Consider the following 20,443-nt stretch of genomic DNA (forward strand, 5'->3'; position numbering starts at 1 on the left):
TGGATAGATTCTCCCATCAATGCTGTGGATCATTTTAGCTCCAGCAGTGTTATTATTGCTGTCTTTGTTGTACTTTTGATTGCTGCCCTCCTTGCCTGATGGAGGGCATAATTGCCATATTCTTTTATTCTGTATGTGGCTTCCTTAATAATGTTGAAGAGTCAAAAGGCCTTCCAGAAGCAGAACTAAACTGAAAACAAAAAAATTACACTTACCTTTAATCCTGCAGGTCCCTCAATGGCGCCGGTCCATCCAGCGATCCAGTCCTGCATCGTCCTGGAATTCCTCTTCTTCAGCGCCGGATGCTGCCGTCTTCATTCTTCTCTAACTTCTTCTTTTTGGTTTTCTTGGCATGTCACTGATCTTACACTGCGCAGGTGGGAGGTCGAGTGATGTAGCTTGCTGTAAAGGGCTTGCGCTTGCGTGAGATCGCCATCTCTCTCCCTAAACAGAAAAATGCCCCTTCTGCACGTTTGAGATTAGGGCGTCCGCAGAAGGAGCACCCAGAGCCTCCCGGGATGCATAACGTAGGTATCCTGGAAGGCTCTGCACTCCTATTCAGTCTTGATCCCCTAGGAGATCAGGACTAAAAGGGGGGGTGCTGTACTATTTTTTTAAAAGGGTTTTGCACTTAAAAGAAAGAAAAAAATGAATAAAATTTTCCCTTTACATAGAAGGGTTGTCTACCCTTTCATGTAATGTGAAAATGTTGAGTTTAGGTTCGCTTTTATGTATGTAGACACTTCTATTGCATGCAGGTCTCTAATAATCTAATAATAACTAATGAAAAACTAATAATAATTAATCAACTAATTACGTGACCTCTGAAGTTGGTTGTCAGTCCAGGTCTTATGTAGCATACATACATATGTACCCACAACAATCTTTGCATACATACACACACACACATCAGCTATTTAATTTTACAGTGCAATGCACTGTTCTTACATACAAAATGGAATATATTATTAAATGATTCACCTGTCGGCTGTATGTTCACTCAAAGCCATGTGACCCCCCTATACATTGCTTGTTTTTATGTATATTAAATCTAAGTCTTATTCTGGCACCTAGTGGCCAATTATCAAAGAGAACAGCAGTCACCATTGTAAAAGTTGTATCTTCTTTTTTATTACATTCTTTATCTATCATATGCAATAAAATGGGTGTACAGAAATTCAATCATTTGCAAAGAACACAATATAAAAACAAAATATAAAAGAACAAAAAAAGAAAAAATGTGCCATGAAACTGCTATTTTTAAATTCAACTCAAATAGCTGAATTTATAAATTATTCTCCTATCAATTCCCTCATAATATTTATTTATTTCTTATTCATTTTCTTATTTTGACAGCTGTGCACTTTTGATGATTGGCCACTAGGTGGCAAAACGAGTCATTGGTTTCATAGGAACTGAAAGGAGCAGTGTAGAGAGATTCAACCATCTGTCAGCAAATTTCAGAGGTATTATCAGGGTAAATATTTTACAAATATAGCCTAAAATGTCATCAGCTTCTCATGATCTTGCTAACTTTTTATTTTAACCCTCTATTGATGTAAAAAATAGAAAATAAATGAAATAAATACTCTAATAAATTCCATTTAAAACAGAGGCTGATTGAAGTAGCTGTAAAAACATTCGGACAAATAGACTGTCTGGTCAACAATGCAGGATGGCGTAAGTATTAAATGTAAAGTATAAACCAGTAGTGTTTACTAAACTTGAATCACATTGAATCATACTATCTTCTAATAATTAGTGGCACCCTAACTATGGCTTTATAGGGGACACAAAATACTACAGAGATATTCAGTGTCTGAGAAATACAATAGTAAAAAGGTGTTTGCCCCATTATTCATTTCCTTTGTTTTAGGTTGTTAAACAAATTCTAATATCAGATTACAATAGATATATCACCACCAAAAACACAAACAAACTTTACAGTAATCTTTAAATAAAAATATTAGTATGCAACTTTCCATGAAATAATATTTAGTTATTCTGCCTAGAATGTTCCTGTGCAGTTATAATCTGACAACACTATGGGGTGTATTTATAAAGCAGTGAATCTGACATTCCCTGATGGAGAATCATTCCGGCTCATGTGTTTCAAAGGCGCAGTAAATGATTCTCCACCGGGGAAATCTTCAATGAAGTTCAAATCCAATGGTAAATAAATGTATATATTGACCCCTCAGTGCCTTTCTGGCTTTGTTGAACAGATTACATCAGCATAACTGATTCTGAACAGTATTACATCCTATGTATTTTTTTAAAAAATGGGGGTATCCGGGATGATGGGGGAAATACCAACCAAGGGAAAGTAGGGGTAGGGTAGGAAGGGGGAAGGGTGTCCCATCTATTCGGATACAGGCTTAAGGAGGTTGCTTAGGATCAGTTTGCTGTTTTATAGTGTTGCATATATTTTAGCTAGAGGCTCGATATGGAGGTCTGGGATTTGTGAGCCAACAAATACATCAACTAGGGTTCCCGTTTTGGGACTAGGGTTGATGTTTGCAAACCTTTGGTAAGTATGATTTAGTGAGCTGGATAACTTTTCATTATTGATTTTGTTATTCACCCTAACCAGTACCTCATGGGACGGGAGAATCAGTTCTTTGCAGTGTTTGGCTATTGTCTGTTTAGCCGCCAGTAGGATATAGGTGCACAGTTTGAATTGTGTATTGGTGAGAGTTGAGGGCTTGAAGTATAGTAGGGCCAGCCAGGAGATTTAGGTATGTACACCTGGATACATTTATACATTTTTGTTGGAAGATCAAAACCCAATAGATATAAAATTATGCACATTTAATGGCAGTCATGAGAAATGTTCTGTATGAAGTCCACATGCAGTACAATACCAAACTAACTTTTTGATTCAGGATCTGACACACAGGGCCTGATTTATTAAAGTTCTCCAAGGCTGGAGAAGATACAGTTTCATCAGCGAAGCTGGGTGATCCAGCAAACCTGGAATGGATTTCCAAAATCCATTCTCCCTCTCAGTGTCCCTATTGCAATTTGTTCACTTCTTGTCTAGTGAAAACATTGTTTCCAGAAAAGGTAGTGAGGGCAAGTGTTAGGGCTTTGACCCCTGGCAGGTGGCACGGCATTACTCAAGGCGCAGAGTATAAGTGATGCCTGGTCTTCGCTGGAGCAAGCCACAAATAGTGATGGGCCAGTGATGACCAAAATACTTTGCTACAAAGATTTCACCAGGCTCTCCCCTCCAGGCATAAGCAGGATCATATGGCTATGCTGTAGGGACTGTTAGTAATTACGGGACAGATTGGGTCAGAAATTGTAGGGACAGACAGATTAGGGTGCAGGCTGACAGCCGGCACATATCAAGGACTGGACGGTCCGGGGTCAGGGCATATGGCAGGCAATAATCAGAGTCAGGACAATCTGAGATCAAGGCAGGCAGAAGACAAGAAGCGGGGTCAAGGTCAGGCCAAAGTCAGGTCTCTGTAAAGGCAATCCGGCAGAATATACCAGAGTTTAATCTTCTCTGCTGCACATATCTGTGAGCAACAACTTAGGGACGTGCTGCAGGTAAAAAGGGGACACACAAGGAGAACGGTAACATCAAGTATCTCTAATGGATGTCTAAATCAGCAATAAAAAGGGATTCCAGTTCTTTCCCACTCTATCCATAAAGAAAAGGAATACTAAGAAAAAGCATTTTGGCTAATAAGTTAGCATTTCTGTTCTGTCTATCCTACATTAGCTTTTGGTTAGACATTAGGTGTGATGAACAGGACAGGTAAAATCCTTTTTGGTGTAACTTAATAGGAAGCTGGTAGTTCATTCAACTCATTAGTGCCAACATAAAAGCTGAAATATTAATTGTATGTTGAGTTGGCCTTCAACTGACCTAAAATGCAATGCTTGACTACATCTACACAATTGTTGCCTGACTACATAATACAATTGTTATACTACAAATAAGGCTTCTGCAATTCTATTCTTCTATGTTTTTACAAGTAACATAGATCCTCATGTGATCTACTAACACCCATGATTTCATGTTGTAGCTCTTCTGCTTTACTGATTAAAATGTTTACTCCACATCACAAATAGAGTGACCTGCCAATTTGTTTTGCTTTAATTGTTTCATAAATACCTAATTCAAATTGCTAAAACACTTAAGACAATATTCAGTTTTACGTCTTTGTTCACCGTTTATTTTAGATCCTCCAGAACAGAGAATTGATGACACAAGTGTTCAAGAGTTTCAAGAACTTTTAAATCTGAATCTTATTGGCTATTTCCTGACTGCAAAGGTAAAATTCACATGGATTAGATACAGTACATTAATTTCTATCTCCACCACAATGATAAAGCTCTTATTAGATGACTGTACAGGGAGTCCTCGGGTTACATACGAGATAGGGACTGTAGGTTTGTTCTAAAGTTAAATTTGTATGTAAGTCAGAACAGGTACATTATTTTAATAAATGCAATTAGAACAGATGTTTGTCTCAACATATTATTAGGCAGCGTGGTGTCTGTTACTGTATAAAATCTTCACTGTGAGATAAAAAAAAATCGAGCCTAGACATTCATTAGCTTCTGGAGCAAGCTGTGCTTTGATATGCAAAAAGAAACAACTGCAGAGTTTGTCTTGGTCATTAAAGAGTTACAAGAGGCCGCAGAAGAGCTTAGTCTCATTTGTGTTTACCAAAAGATTTCTTCTGCAAGTCATGCAAACTGCCCCCTCCCCCCCAGGGGCAATATGGAGCTTGTTTGCTCCATATTGCAAACAAGCAGGGAAGCCTGTTCGTATCTAAGAGTCGTTCGCATGTTGGATGTCCTTAACTTGGGGACTACCTGTATGTTAGAAAATACCAGCGGTTTTTAGTATTTAACCATAGGGTAATTACCTCTTTAGTACTCTAATATCAGCAGTTAGGTTAATTGGCTTCCCCCGAATTGACTTTAGAGTGTATTAATGACATATGACTATGGTGGGACATTTATTTAAGGTGGGACATAGATTGTGAGACCCTTTAAAGCACAGCTAATGACAAGAGTATGGACTTTGTAAAGCGCTGTATAATATGTCGGTGCTATATAAATACTGAATAACAATAATAATAACAAAAGGCTGTTGGCTAAACTATTCAAATGTACCTGCAGACTTTACATGGTAAACGCCAACTTTGGAGGGTATTTACGAATTTCATTACCAGTATGGGCCCCATTTATATGAGTAGCCATGCACAGATTAGCACCAAATGCAACACCACAGTTCCAAGTGCTGGGGCATAGCATAATAGGAGTTTAATTTTCCAATGGCACCAACAGCTTCAAATGTACCAAAGAAAGTACATTCAAAAGTATTATAAAGTTAGATTCCTAGTTGATTAACCATAAACCACTCCATTAAAAACATTTACCTCCTATGATCTCCTTCTGACTTTCTCATTCAATCTCAAAAGTTTAGTCTATAACCTGTTATGAAATGTGTAGTAAAATGTTAAAAGAGTGAAATTGTAAAGACAGAGAAATCAGCAATGGGATGTTTTCTATATATATTGTACATTGTCACATTAGGAAGCCAGAATCTAGGAAATTATGCATATTTTTCATTTCACTGAATCCATCCTTCAGGCAAGTTTTACTTTTCACATTGTGTCTGAATTTTTGTCTCTAGTCCAGTGTTTCTTAACCAGGGTTCTGTTGAGCCCCAAGGTTTCTCCAGAAGTTGTTAGGGATTTGAGCAAAACCTGCCTCTTAGTTCCTTTACCACTGACACCATTGATCTTTTTAGCAATCTTTAAGAGTGACATTTTCCTTGGCCAGCAATGTAAGAATGTAAGAGGTATTCTTCCTGCAGACCACCACAGTAATGTACTGTGAGCTGTGGATATAGTAATTGTAACAAATATAATTATATATATTTCAAGACCTCGCCAATGAGAAAGATTGATAAACAGTTTATTATACATATAGTGAGATTCATTGGTTGCAATGCATTTACATTTTTTACCCCCCGAAAATATTTACTATTGCTATTTATTTTTGTTTTTTATATTTTAGTATGCTTTGCCTCACTTAAGGAAGACACAGGGAAATATCATCAATGTCTCAAGTCTTGTTGGAATCATTGGACAGAAACATGCCATACCCTACGTTGCTACAAAGGTAGTGTGACATCTGCACTCTGTATTTCTGCATTGCAGTTCATTGGGACTTTGAGAAACTCAAGAAAAGGATATGTGCCATCATGTTAAAAACCTTTTTCTTAGCAGTTGGCGATTGGAGAGGTTAAGTAACTGCAATGAAATACAGATAGCTCGTAGGAGATAAATGTAAAACAAATCTGGTATTAGAATGCAGGTTTGGATAATGGTCAATCAAACATAATAATATAAAACATACTTACACTATTACTTTGAGGTTCATTACAATAATACCCCACATGTGTGCTCATATGTCAGGTCTCTATAGGTTTACATTAAACATTTTTGGACAGAATAGCAATGGGCAAATCTAATCTGAAAAAAAAAAAAGTTAATAAAATCAAAGATATTAAATGGAAAACATTTTTTTTATTAGCAGGTACCCCGAGGTTGTATTGCCATACCTTTTATGGTAACTATTTCCATGGCTTTATGTTATATATAGATAGGTGGGCTTCATGATATCTATGTCAGTTTAGTAGTTATCCCTCTAGAATGCTAGCTGAGAACAACACAGTTACAGGATAATCCATGCAGACTTATATTATTCATTCAGCCTAAGCAGGCTGATAAATATGCATTAGGAGCTGTAGTTATTAATAAAAATCAGCACGGTGGGTACAGGCTTCATAAGTAGTGCCTGTTTATATGCCTGACATGTAATCACAAACTATACATAAAAGCAAAAAAAAAAAATTTTTATGTTTTTTATTTAGCATTTATATGTATGTTCTCCTGGTACCCGGAGGTTTATTACAACATATAGTATTTTGTGGGATTCTTGTTTTGCCCTATATGAAATTGTTTTGATTCGTATGTTCTGGAATACTTTATGGAAGCCATCTACATTCATGCAAATGCAGAAAGAGAGACCACGAGTAAAATACAGCACCAGGAGACGTTATTTAAATCAGCGTATTACAGGAGCAATGTGTTGATTTTAATAAAGCCTCCTGGTGCTGCATCCTGTTTGTGGACTATAATTCTACATATGTATAGACACAAAGCCCAGCAAGCTTAAGAATCGCTGAACAGGAGGGAGTGTGGCTTCTGGCCAGTCCTCTAACAACATCTGTTTGTGATTTAGGATATCCATTTTGATGGAGTACATTCTGCTTACCCAGGAGATGATGGAGATATTCCACTCCCATAGTTAAGGTGTATAGTTTCATTGTAACATATTGAGGTGGTGTAGGGGCTATTATACCAAGGTAATGTAAATCTGGTGTGGGTAAAATCACAGAATAATAAGCTTTTACAGGGGACTAAGTATACTGCATTACAAATCCTCAAATTTCACTATATTGATGGTGTGGTCTACATTTACATATATGATTGTCTATATTTAGGAGTTGCCTCCTTTAACTGCAGACTTAAATTCCTGCAGACTTAAGATGCTTACTCACATGCAATTCTTGTCGTTGGAAAGGATCTGTCACTATCCTTTCCAACGATAAGAACCGCACGATGCATGAACGAGTACTGTACATACAGCACCGTTCTGCTCCATGGAGAGGGGAGAACGACGGAGTGGCACCCTGCTGCGCGCTCTCCCCCTTTCCTTGCATTAGGATCACTCGTCGTTCATTGTCCATGGATCCGCCAGGACGGATCCATGAACCGCAAACAACCCGGGCTGTACACACGCCAGTACACATTCTTGCCCGATATCTGCCCTGAGCCGATTGTCGGGCGAGAATAATTTGACGTGTGTACGTAGCTTTAGGGTCCTTTGGGTAAAGATGGTTTGGTAAGGATATCTTAGAGGTCTATTGAGGTAATCATCATATAAGTACATAGCTTTATTCTGTATTTCTATTACTCAACTTTTATTTAGAGATATCCATACATTGACTTATAAATGGAAATGGAGTTGTATGAGGTCCATAGGAATAAACAATCATTCCATTCCAATTTCCCCCTCCTACTCCTTTTAGATTGTAAGCTGTTTTGGACACTGTTCACTCCTCCTCCACTATCACTGTTTGTATTTGTCTGTCTTTTTCACCAAGAGCTGCGTATTATTTTGGCACTATATCAGTTTTTTTTATTATTAATGATAATCTTAATAATCATACTTTTGTCGCTTTATTTTTTTCCTTGGCTATCCACCGGCTTAAGAGTCCCTGGAGTTTCCTGATTGTGTTGCAAAAGCTAGGCAAAGCATTTTCCAGAAATTCACATAAATGTACTAAACATAGTGGGTCTGATTTATTAAAGGGATAGATAGACTATCGTGGAAGAACCTAGATAATTAATTTAATTAAAATCATTTGCTATTAGTTTGCAAATATTTTCAGTCCTGGACCAGATCCATTTGCTGGAACATCCAGGTTCTCCCATAATAGTCCATCTTATCCAGTCATGGAGAACTCTAATATATTAGGCACACATACTGGGTCTGCCTAACAAATCTGATTTCAGGTTACAATTTTGGACTTGATACAGGAGGGAATTCTTTAGCAGTACAATCAAAGCTTTGTATCTCTGAGGCCAAAGACATTCAAAATCTTCTGCAACTGAGAATGAAATTGTAGCGAGTTTTGTGAATAAGAAATGAGTCTCCTGGAGAAATGTTACATCTGGTTTATGTTTATAGTAAATCTATGACAAATAGTTTCCATTTCTCAGAGCAATTTATTCCCTTTTTATTCTGTGATAATAATCTCTAAATTATGTATTGTCTGAGATAATTCTTAAGAAAAGAATATTCAAGGGGATGGTGCCTGTGTATATCATGAGAAGAGAAGTGATTGCAATATATTAACATTTTACAATACAATTTCAACAGTGTAAACTTACTTTTAAGATAAATATTTCTAATAATAATCTGTGAGATTTATATTTGGCTAGGATTTTGGAGAGAGTTATTGAGTTAACAGCTGCAATATATTACTGTTTCTTGTTTACCTGCCAAAGGATTTGTAATTCTCTGCAGCCAGTTTTGTAATTTACACACATTTGTTACATGCAAAGCCATACAGGTGACATGCATACATGAGAAATAAAAGTACTCTCTTTCAATTCTAAAATTTTATGGGACATAAATAAAAAAATGAAATCATCTGATCCTTTGCAAGTTCGAAAATTATTTAAATCTAACCCAAGGTGCAAAGTAACACAAAACAGACTCTACCATGTCATTATTTATTTAACAAACAATTGCTAACTCCCACTGGCTTACTTTTCTCTGTGTTCCCGCTTCCCAATATTATTTTTGTTAATACAAAATACATATATAGCGCCAACATATTTTTCAGTGCTTTACAAAGTACATAGTGATGTCACTAGCTGTCCCTCAGAGGGGGTCACAATCTAATTTCCCTACCATAGTCATATGTCTTTATTACAGTCTAAGGTCAATTTTGAGGGAAGGCAAATGATCTAACTGCATGTTTTTTGGGATGTAGTAGGAAAACCCACAGAAACACAGGGAGAATCGGCTAACTCCATGCAGATAGTGTCCTGGACGAGATTTGAACCTGGGACCCAGCGCTGCAAGGGCCAGAGTGCTAACCACTGAGCCACCATGCTGCCATTTACCATGCCACTATTAAGCCAAATGTGAAAAACTAAGCACACCCCATGGCTCAATAGCTTGAGGAACCGCTCTTACCATCAATAAAAAGTAATAATTTTCTGCATAACCTTTTCAGTCTCCCACATCGTTGTGCAGAAATTTTAGCCCACTCTCCTTTAAAACATTGCTTCAGTTCATTGAGATTCAATGAATCATTGTTGATGCTATGCCAAAACTTTTATTTTTAAAGAGATATTCGCACTTACAGATGATCAGTTAATCAACACACACTGATTCTGTATTTTGACTTAAACTTTGTAAATAAATAATAAAACTGCGCAATATACAATGTGTTGGTGGTAATCTAAATTTATATTTACGGTACTTCATTTTAAACCTGCTAACGGCCAGTTGATTGTTATGTCCTGATTTGCAAAACATTTTTTTATTTTTCTCATGACTGGAGCATAATCAGCATAATAATTAGGCAAATCTCTTCCCCTTCACCCCTCTTTTGGACAATGAAACATTCTCATCACCCATAATCAGGGTGTACACCCTAGAAACAGTTTGAGTTTTCATTTCTTCAATGAAAGCATAAGAGTAGTATTGTACTGCCAAAAATGTGTTTTAAATTCTTTCTTAGCTTGGATAAAAGTCTCTAATAGCTGAACTATCTATTTACACATATTTTCCCCTGGTACTCCTTATAATATATGTAAAAATAAAAAAATATATATTGGAAAGATTAAAGAATGGTTCATACTAGTGTTTCTCAAACAGACCTCTGATTGTTTTGAAGGAATTTTTGTTGAATGGAGGAAAAATGTTCGTGGTCAAAACCAAACTAAATCTTAATTTGTGAGACCCTAAATGTTAATGAGCAGCCTTTGTAAGTCCATTGTTAGGGAATACTTATTTCCAGTGGGTTGTAGTCCTTAGAAGAATTCCCAGGATGCTCTTTTCTCTACCAAGGTTCTGGATTCGTGAAGGATGGGCCAGATGGTTATTATTTACTAGATTCTGGGCTTTATTAGAGTCTGCACAGAATTCGTACATTGATCACAAATTCAGCATGGCATAGCATAGCACTTTTATTTTGTTTCCTTACTGGTAGCGGAGTTTATATATATATTATATTTCATGATAAATTCATACTTTTATCGGAACCTAACTTGGAACAGATTTGTCTCATCAATTAAAGGGGAAAATAGAAGTCTTTATATGTTTCTAGATAAAGAGGGCCTTTGAAAAGTAAAGCTACGTACACACTTCCAATTATTATCGTTGGAAAACGAACGACGAACGATCCTGCACGATATATACGAACGATCGTATAGCACCGATCCTGCACATAGAGATAACGACACGATCATTCGTAGATATTGTACACACAATAGATACGATCGTTTAAGCGATAGAGGAACTATGTGCACGACAGGAAAGTGAACGGACGTTCGTTCATCACGCATGCTCAGACCATGGACGATCAACGAACGACCGTACACACGAACGATGTTCAACGATCGTCGTCCAATCCGCCGGTCCGGTCGTTCGTTTCCAACGCGTTTCCTCGTTCGTCGGCATCGTTGGTTACTTTTTTACGAACGATTTTTTGCCCAATCGATCGTTCGTCGTTCGATTGGAACGATAAAAATTGGAAGTGTGTACGCACCTTAAGTTAGTTCTTTCTTTATGTTGGAGATATTGGGGGTCTTGGTAATCTTCATGTTTTTATAAAACTTTAATCCTCTTTCCTATTACATCTTAATCATCTGCATAGGAAACAAAGGAAAATATCTATCTGGCTACCACGGCATGGGCTTTCATAACTTATGTGTGGAAACAAACCAACTCGCCACCCTAGACCTGTGGTTTCCTAAAATAAAGAAATATATCCTAATGAAAGAGATTTTATGCCCCTGCACTGCCAATGTGGCAAATTCTGCTGGATTGAATTCCGAAGCTTGTCAGAATACTGGACTCTATTGGGCAATTAATTGGGGTCTCTGTCTCCATAAATCATTGCAGCAACCACAGTAACAACCTGCTGTAACTTGTGACTGTCTTTTATTTGTTTTACATTGTGCATAATGATCTGTTTATTTCTATATCAGGGAGCAGTGACTGCAATGACCAAGGTGATGGCGATAGATGAAAGCCAGTACAGTGTAAGAGTGAACAGGTAAGCTTTTACATTTACGCTATTAAGTGGCTCAGCAATTACATTTGTATCAATTTATATATTTAGAAATCTGATACAGCCAAAAACAGATGTTATATTTACTGTAAACTGATCTTGTACTTGGTGGTAATCACCAGCCCTGTGAGGTTTAAATAGGTCACAACTCACTAGTTAATAAGCAGCTTATAACGCCACAATAATAAAAGTCTATATGCAGAATGAAGATCTGCTCCTGTGAATGATGGTTTGCTAAAGCTTGCCTACACAGACCTTATTGACTGCCTATGGAGCTGTGAGCGGACATTCACACTCCAAATATAAATGTACTTATCACTCAAATCCAAGATCTAGGAAATTTTACAGTACACAAGTATACGTAAATTTAAGATACTTGGGATTTATTACCAACTGGAGTCTGTTTGCATCCATATGGAATTTCATAACATGTTTGATTTTTAAGTATTCATAACTTACTGCTGAATTGGAACCCTGTGCTGTTGTGAGGGGTTAGAGCTGTGGCCAAGTAACAACCAGCCTGAGCCCAATAGTTGGGGGTGCAACTGCTAAACTCTCAACTTGTATTCCATTAGGGTATGAAAAGTTATCACTGTTGGGGTCAAGTGCTGTATTTTGGGGTCCAGTTGATGATTGTGGGTCAGTAATTTCTTTCAGCTCCTGGAGCAGAAGAAATCCTTTATAATAGGTCCATAATTTTTATTCCATTTTTTTATTAAACATTCTTTATTTCAAAGTTTTCATAGATTTTATCAACTATTACAGACAAACATGGGTAACAGATTTTCCAACAGGGTTGTAGTGACAATTTAATGGCAGAATGGCAGCACCGAGGCTTATCGATAATATGACATATCAGTTAATATTACATGCCATGAAGTTGTATATAATAATCAAGGTAGGTCAATGTACATTTGTAGCATAAAAAGGAGAACTCCACAGTTCGCTTACATCAAAATAACATTGTATCTTTATGCTTAAGAACATTTATAGCACCTATATCTCTGTAATCAGCAAAACCTCATGTCACATATAGATTGGAGAGCTCGAGCTCTGATTCTGCAGAGATAGGTGTAACAACCACAATAAAGAATCATTTTTTATCAAAAGTTTCCAGCTTTTGGCTGGATCTATGAGCTGTAGCTTGTCCTAAAACCTACAATTTACCATTATAAAATGCAATACACCCAGTATGAACAAACATATATGCGTTATAGTGCATCACTTTGCACAGATTTAAATGCAATGTTGGTTGTGATGTGTTGCTAATCAAAAATAAATGCAGATATGTTTATTGTAGCATAAATGCATCTTATATGAAAATGTGTTAATGAAAATTAAACAATTAATTAAAGTCTAGCTCCACGTCCCTTTTTTTTTTTTTGTTTTGGCAACAAACCAAAACAGTACCATTGTGGTGGATTCTTGGTTCCATGCTTCTGTCTATGGGTACAATAGCATGGCAGGATCTGTCTTCTCCCCAAGACCCACAAAGTGTACGACAGCCACAGATTCATCATTAAAAACAGTGCAGAGGTAATGGAGATGGAATGGAGTGTGGTGGGAGATGTCATTCTTCATAAACAATATTAGTTTTTGAAAGAGAAAAATATAATTTGTCGAGCAGTTGTGTGGTGTGTCTGTATATGACTGTGCAGTGCAATTGACACCAGAGTTTGATATTGCTGATCCGATGCCCTCTTTATTCTTAAAGACCTGGTTGGACTTGCCATTGTATTATTATTTATATTCATATTACCCTTTCTTTTTAACCCCCTAACCGCTAAGCCCGTAATTTCTCGCACTAAATATTTTTGCTGTTTTGGTTAAGCCCGTATTTTTTCGCCTACACTAAAATCCCCACTTACCTGGTCCCGCTGTGCTAATCCAGCGTCGGTTCCGTGTTCCAGCGTCGTCCTCCAGCGTCGGGTGTCCCTCTCCTTAAAAGAAAAAGCCGGCCGGCTTAGAGGAGAAAGCCAGCTGGCTTTCTTTTCTAAGCCAGCCGGCTTCCTCTCCCTCCTCTCCCTGTCCCTGTCCCTATCCCTGTGCCTCTCCCTGTCCAGCGTCGATCGCTGGACAAAAAAAAAAAAAAATACTCACCTTCTCCCTCCGCTCCTCCGGACACGTCTTGTGTCTTCTGTGTTCAGCCGGCGAGTGCAGAGACGATCACCGGGGTTTCCCGGTGACGTCGCTGCGTGCGTCGGCGCGGGAGGGAGGCGGGGCGGCAAATTCAAAATTTTGCATTGAGTTCCTTTGTATTGAACTCAATACAAAAAAGCTGTATTGAGTTCAATACAAAGAAATCCTTATATAATATATATATAATTGTATTATATATATATTATATAAGCTACTGTACATTACATTTTACACTTTTTTTTTTTACTTTTTTTAGTTTTTTTTAAAGATTTTTTTTTTTTATGTTTTTTTTATGTTTTATAAAAAAAAAATTTAATTATTAAATTTATAAAATTTTGGACATATTTTGGTGAGTTATGCGGTAATTCGGTGAATTAGAGCCTACAATCCAAAATAAATTTCCATGCAAAAAATGTAACACTTTTTGCATGGAAGTTTGGAAAGAATTAGAATACCCGGCATTTGCGTACGCGTCCCTCGGCGATTCCTGATGATGCGCGTGCGTGCGCCCGTCGATGAGGGTCGTAGCGGAAAATTCAAATTTTTTGTATTGGATTTAATACAAAGTCCTGTATCCAATCCAATACAAAATAATAGAAAATATATTTATGTGGTTTTGTCTATAGGTATGTGACGGACACTAGGGAGGTGTTTTAGAAAAATATATTACTATACATTATACCGAATTATCGCATTTTCAGTATTTTTCATTTATTTATGTGTTCTTGTTTAAGCTGATTTTTGTGTTTTTCCTTTAATTTTATTAAAAGTTTTTTTTTTTTTTACATGATTGTGTGTTTCAAACATTTTTTATATTCATGATATCTACTAGAACCCTATTCGGACATATTTCTGTAAGTTACAGGTCTACAATTTAAAAAAAAAAATTTCATGAAAACCTGTAACGCTTTTGGAACAGAAATCTAGAAATCAGTGTAACGCTCAGGTGGTTAAAGCAGCAATATGTAACACAGCAATGTACTTAAATATGGGTTACAAATGACAAACCTGCATAATAGACAAAATGCGCTAAAGTACAAATAATGGCACAGGAGGAGGAGAGGATCCTGCCCAATAATGGCTAACATCAGGATGCTTGTGTTGAGGGGTGAAGCTGGTATTTTGGATGGCATCACACAGCACTGGATTTTTTCAGTTGTACAATTCAATTATATTTCTGTTAAATAGCACACACATTTGTGTCTGAATATTTAAACCCAAATGCATTTTGCTGACTACTAAATCAGCATTTGGCAAGGAAAGGCTGCATTTCATCGGTTTTGCCTGCAGGTAAAACACACCTCGGTAGGGAATGTTGTGTCCTGAGAAATGCAAAATAAAGTCAGTGGGATTACCTGCATTTGTTCCAAGTGCACATCAAATGCAGGAAAACAACCCTCATGGACACTTACACTAAGCCTGCAAGGATTTTTGCTTAGGTTGCAAAAGCATACAGTAACACTCATAACATATGCAGAATTTGAATGGCGCCTCAATGCACTGCAATGCACCCCAGCATAGCAATGCATTGTGGTCAGTAAAAACAAAAAGAGGTTAATGATTTTTTTTACTATGTTAGGATGCATTATTCACCCATTTATACTGAATAGGCTACTTTATTAGATACATTCATTATTGCATTACATGGATCTAAAATGTTCCCCACTCTGCAGGTATTGTGTCTTCAGAAAATGTATGGTTTGTTGATTTTTTTTTATAAAATCCTTAAGCAGTAATGCCCATATAAAAACTATATTCTATATATTTAAAACAAAAAAAGGGAAAAATTAATTCCTACACTAAACTGAAAAATATTTTTTACTTTAGTTTTGATTAAAGTAAACAAAGGAATAAGTAGATATTTACTGCTGCATACATCAGGGTTGTGGCTTTGTACAAACAAATGGGTGTAGCTGGGATAGTAGGAATTACTGGGCGTGTCTGGGCGAATTTGGCCGGTGCCCAGGAATAATGAACAAGATATAAGACTATGAAAGATGCAGAGACCGTGGGCCTGAAGCTGGGTGATCCAGGAAATCTGAAACAGATCTGGTCCAGGATTAAAAACATATGCTAGCAAATAGTAAATTACTTTTAGGAAATCCATTCCATGTTTGCTGGATCACCTAGCTTCACTGATGAAAGTGTATCTTCTCCAGTCTTGATGAGCTTTATTAAATCAAGCACAGTATGTGTATACCAACAAATATTCCCTACAACTATTCAACTTCATTGAAAGAGATCAAGGAATATAAATTCCAAATACATACACAAAGTTACTGTATGTGTTTCTTTATCCTTATCAAGTACACTATTTTATAAAGTACAGTAAATACATTCTGCATACAGATGTATTGTTGAGATATCTGGCTCTGTATTTAACATGTAGGTAGCTAGGATTCTCTCCACATACTTACCCAACCCATCTCCTGCTCCCTTCTCTCACTCCCCTCCACTCCCATTTTCCCATCACACCATGACACAAACTCAGTCCTTGTGGAAAAATGGCCATAAAGACCTCTTTATTGGCATAAATAAATTTAAACATTTTACAACAACCAAATCTTTTAGGTAACAACCATAATCACATCACACAATAAATAACAAATAACCATAACTAACAATAAATAACCATGAGTAACAATAACAATTACACTTTTTAAAACTTTAAACCTTTTTACCTTTTAAATGTACCCTTTACTAAAACTACGATTAGAGCCCGCAGAGACACCACTCACTATTCCACCTGGAGGAGCTGCAAAAACCATCACATTTTGTTCTCAGATGCAAAAAGCCACCGGCTCGAAAACAAGTACTCTACCCGCAGACCCTCCTTAAAACCTATGAACTATAACCTTTTGGAGATCCTGCACCTATTTGGTTCTCCTTTTTGCCACACCTGTTTAAAGATGCCCTCCAAGTACCCCAACTGCCACTCTATATCCAACCCTCAACTGTAAACTAGGGCAGGCAGGAAGCTTGCTCCCTCTCCTTCCTAAACTTTCCCTTACTTCCTCTTTCCTCTCTATTTTATTCCCTCCTTTATCCTCCCCTTTCACCCTTTTCACGCCAACTTTTACCCTATCCCTCAACTTAACTCTTTGATCTATCAAAACCTTCCTTTTTTTTTAACCTACTTTATTCTTCCCCTAGCCCCCTGGTCATGGCTGCCTTTCACCCACCTCCATTCAATTGGCAGCTCCAGGCTGTTCTTGTTTATAGTGCATCTTCTCATTTTATGTTATCAGCCATGTTAGGCACTATCATGGCTTCCTGCAGCCTTCTACAGATGTTAGGCAGCAATATTAATATTATTTTACTTTATTTATAAAGTGCAACATATCACACAATAAATAGGAGATGCAAATGACAGGCAGGTGTAGGAGGAGAGGACCAAAAGAGCTTACAATCTAAAAGGTGGGGGAAGTAGCACATAACAGTTTATAATGTTTAGCAGTAGCAGATTTTTCCAGGCTGAGCGTTTCTGCCATAGGGAGAAGAGGACCGGCCATGATGTTTCCAAGTTCTTTTCCTGAAATCACATTGTAAATATATAATGGATGTATTATGGAGGCTGATTTCCCCATTTTCATCACCGTTCTTTGTTCTTCTGAATTGAATACAATTATTTCATCAATAATGCATCACTCTACATCTTATCGTCGTACTGGAGTAGATTGTTGCAGAAAATAAAATCATTAAAAGGTACCTTATATTAAGAATTGAAAAATGAAGGCGAACTCCAGGCAAATGGCTACATACAGTACATAGGTCACAGCTGTATAATAGAGCCAAAGGATACTTGCCAAAGGATTTCTCAATTTGTCTACCTAGTCTTGTGGTTTACACAGCCTTGCCAGCCAGAAAAACCAGGAAGATGACCCTACACCACATAAAACGTGGGGCTACAACTGCCCCTCAAGGCTTAAGATCTGAAGGAACATAAAAAGCCGAACAGCGAGTGCTCTCCTATTCTCTTTGCCTGGAATAGGCTATGAACGGGCCCTCATTTACAATGCTGGGGTAAGCAATTAGCCTTTGCAGTGCATAGGTAGCTCTATTGCAAGGTTATTTATTGTTCTTGAGCTAGGCTTTAAGGAATAAAATGGTGTCATTCCCCATCCCCTGCCCGTTAACAGTGTCAGTGCTGAGCACTGATATGAAATGTCTTTCTTGTGATGCCATTGAGATACATAGATTTCAGCAAGTGCACTTCAAGTGACTCTATGAGCTGCTCGGATTTTTGCACAGCTGCAGTGTTTGAAGGATATTATTAATAACTCCCTGTTTCCATTGTTGCCTAGAATTGCTGTTTTGAGTTCCTGTTTTTCTATATTTAGCAGTTATGGATCATAGAGATCAAAACAAAGTCAACAGCTTGCCCGAGAAAAGTGAGGCATTTGTGTTTTGATTACCTATATGACCTGATTACAATGCAGTAATATGGGAATTGTGTTTGCATGGAAATGATGAGATAATACTGAGTGCATTAACTTATATGGGGTCAATATGTGTATTTATAGCATATCCCCAAGAAACATATGGACACCACTGTGGAAGGAACTTTCCAGTCAGGCTACAGATCCTGATGCCATGATCCTGGGAGGGAAAGATGCCCAGGTAAGGGAGTAACCGCTACAAATGTACAACCTTAAAATACATCATTGTGAATCCGCTGCTATAAAGACAGTTTAAAATTAGTTAGGGCCTAAAAAAAGAAAAATACTTGTTGATCCAATATAAATCAAGTTTCCTAACTTTCTTTTTTTTATCTTCCTATCCAGTCTTCTAGTACAAAACACCCATCTCATATCCTAATATATGGATAATATGTTCTTTTTGTCACTGGGAACTGGGCAGGGCTGTTGACTGTCCCTGTGATTTCATTCATCACAGTCATAGGCTCACACTGGCCATCAGGGTTCACTTTAATGATTGTATGAAATTGATATTGAAATGAAGTATTTCCATTCAGAGCCATCAGACTAGCATATTATAAGCACGGGCCCAGGGGGAAATGCCCCACTGCCTTTCAGCCTACTCTCCCTCAGTATAAACTTGGTTGTTCATTTGATCATTTGTATAACATTGCCATTTATCAGCCAAGCCATATATTATGATTAATAATAATAAACAGTATTTATATAGCGCCAACATATTATGCAGCGCTGTACATTAAATAGGGGTTGCAAAAGACAGACAGATACAGACAGTGGCACTGGAGGAGGGGGAGAGGACCCTGCCCTGAAGAACTTATATAATTGAAATCTCATCATATCTCATCATATCAACCACCTTCCTCCTGACCGAGTGCGATATAGCTCACTAGATTGCTTGGTGTCAAACATCCTGCAGGTGATCTGCATTCTCCATTCACCTGAACCTGGACGGATAGATTTTTGACAAGCAGTTGGGTGATCTAACTGTGGGCAGCACAGTGGAGTTTGCAGTTTTTTTATGGAATTTGCATGTTTTCCCCATGCTTGTGTGGGTTACCTCCTCGTACTCTGGTTTCCTCCCACATTCCAAAAACATGTAGTTAGGTTAATTGGCTTTCCACCCAAACTGACCTTAGACTGCATTAAAGACATATGACTATGGTAGGGACATTAGATTGTGAGCTCCTTTGAGGGACAATTAGTGACATGCCTATGGACTAAAGCGCTGCGTAATATGTTGGCACTATATAAATACTGTGTAATAATAATATTTATACTTTTTATACAGACATAAGTGCAACAAGCATTCTCATATATTATACTGTGGTTAGTAGTTCTGCCACTAAGTGGTAGTGTTGTGCTCATTGCTTGTGTATTGTTCTTATAGCAGAACTAGAATTGTTATATAATTTCCTATCTCCAACAAAACAACAGCTCAGCCAATTGTAAGATTCCTATCTGCTGCAGCTTTACAACAGATACCTCCATGGATTGGGTAAAAAAGTTCATAAAATTTGGTGGTGCCCTGGGGAAGAATATTTATTATTAGGAAAACATTATAATAATCTTCTTGCTTTGTGCTGTAAAAAGTGAAATTGTTTATTATTTACCTTACACCAATATTTGTTTTCCACTCCCACTCTGTTCCTTTTGTTTCAGTTACTTGGACGTATGGGCACGGCTGAAGAGTGTGCCAAGGCTGTGCTTTACCTGGCAGCAGAAGCCACGTTCTGCACGGGCATTGATCTTCTTCTGCTCAGCGGTGGTGCTGAACTGAACTATGGCTGTAAGAACCAACAGAAGACACCAAGCAGCAACAACTGACTGTCAATGGAGCGCATGGTCACCTGAAAAAAGAAATTGAACTTTTTTTAAAAACATTTGAACATGTGTGATATATAGGAATGAAAAGACAAGAAAATGGTAATAGTGTACTGTGGAAAAAGTAAGTACA

The 20,443-nt window shown here is 37.5% G+C and overlaps 2 protein-coding genes across 5 annotated transcripts in view; both read left to right on the forward strand.

The window, feature by feature from the left end:
• The window catches only part of LOC140341199 (branched-chain-amino-acid aminotransferase, cytosolic-like), a 76,076-nt gene that overhangs the window by 33,320 nt on the left and 22,313 nt on the right, over positions 1–20,443 (forward strand). The gene's annotated exons all lie outside the window — the stretch shown is intronic.
• LOC140341145 (L-fucose dehydrogenase-like) lies at positions 1,602–20,349 on the forward strand (the record flags this gene model as incomplete). The annotated part of the gene is made up of 6 exons (XM_072426699.1): positions 1,602–1,680; positions 4,198–4,289; positions 6,049–6,153; positions 11,829–11,896; positions 18,574–18,670; positions 20,149–20,349. Coding segments are annotated over 6 exons (606 nt in total), but the record flags the coding sequence as incomplete, so codon positions are not given.

Source organism: Pyxicephalus adspersus, chromosome 11, assembly GCF_032062135.1.
Source record: "Pyxicephalus adspersus chromosome 11, UCB_Pads_2.0, whole genome shotgun sequence".
NCBI classification, from domain to species: Eukaryota; Metazoa; Chordata; class Amphibia; order Anura; family Pyxicephalidae; genus Pyxicephalus; species Pyxicephalus adspersus.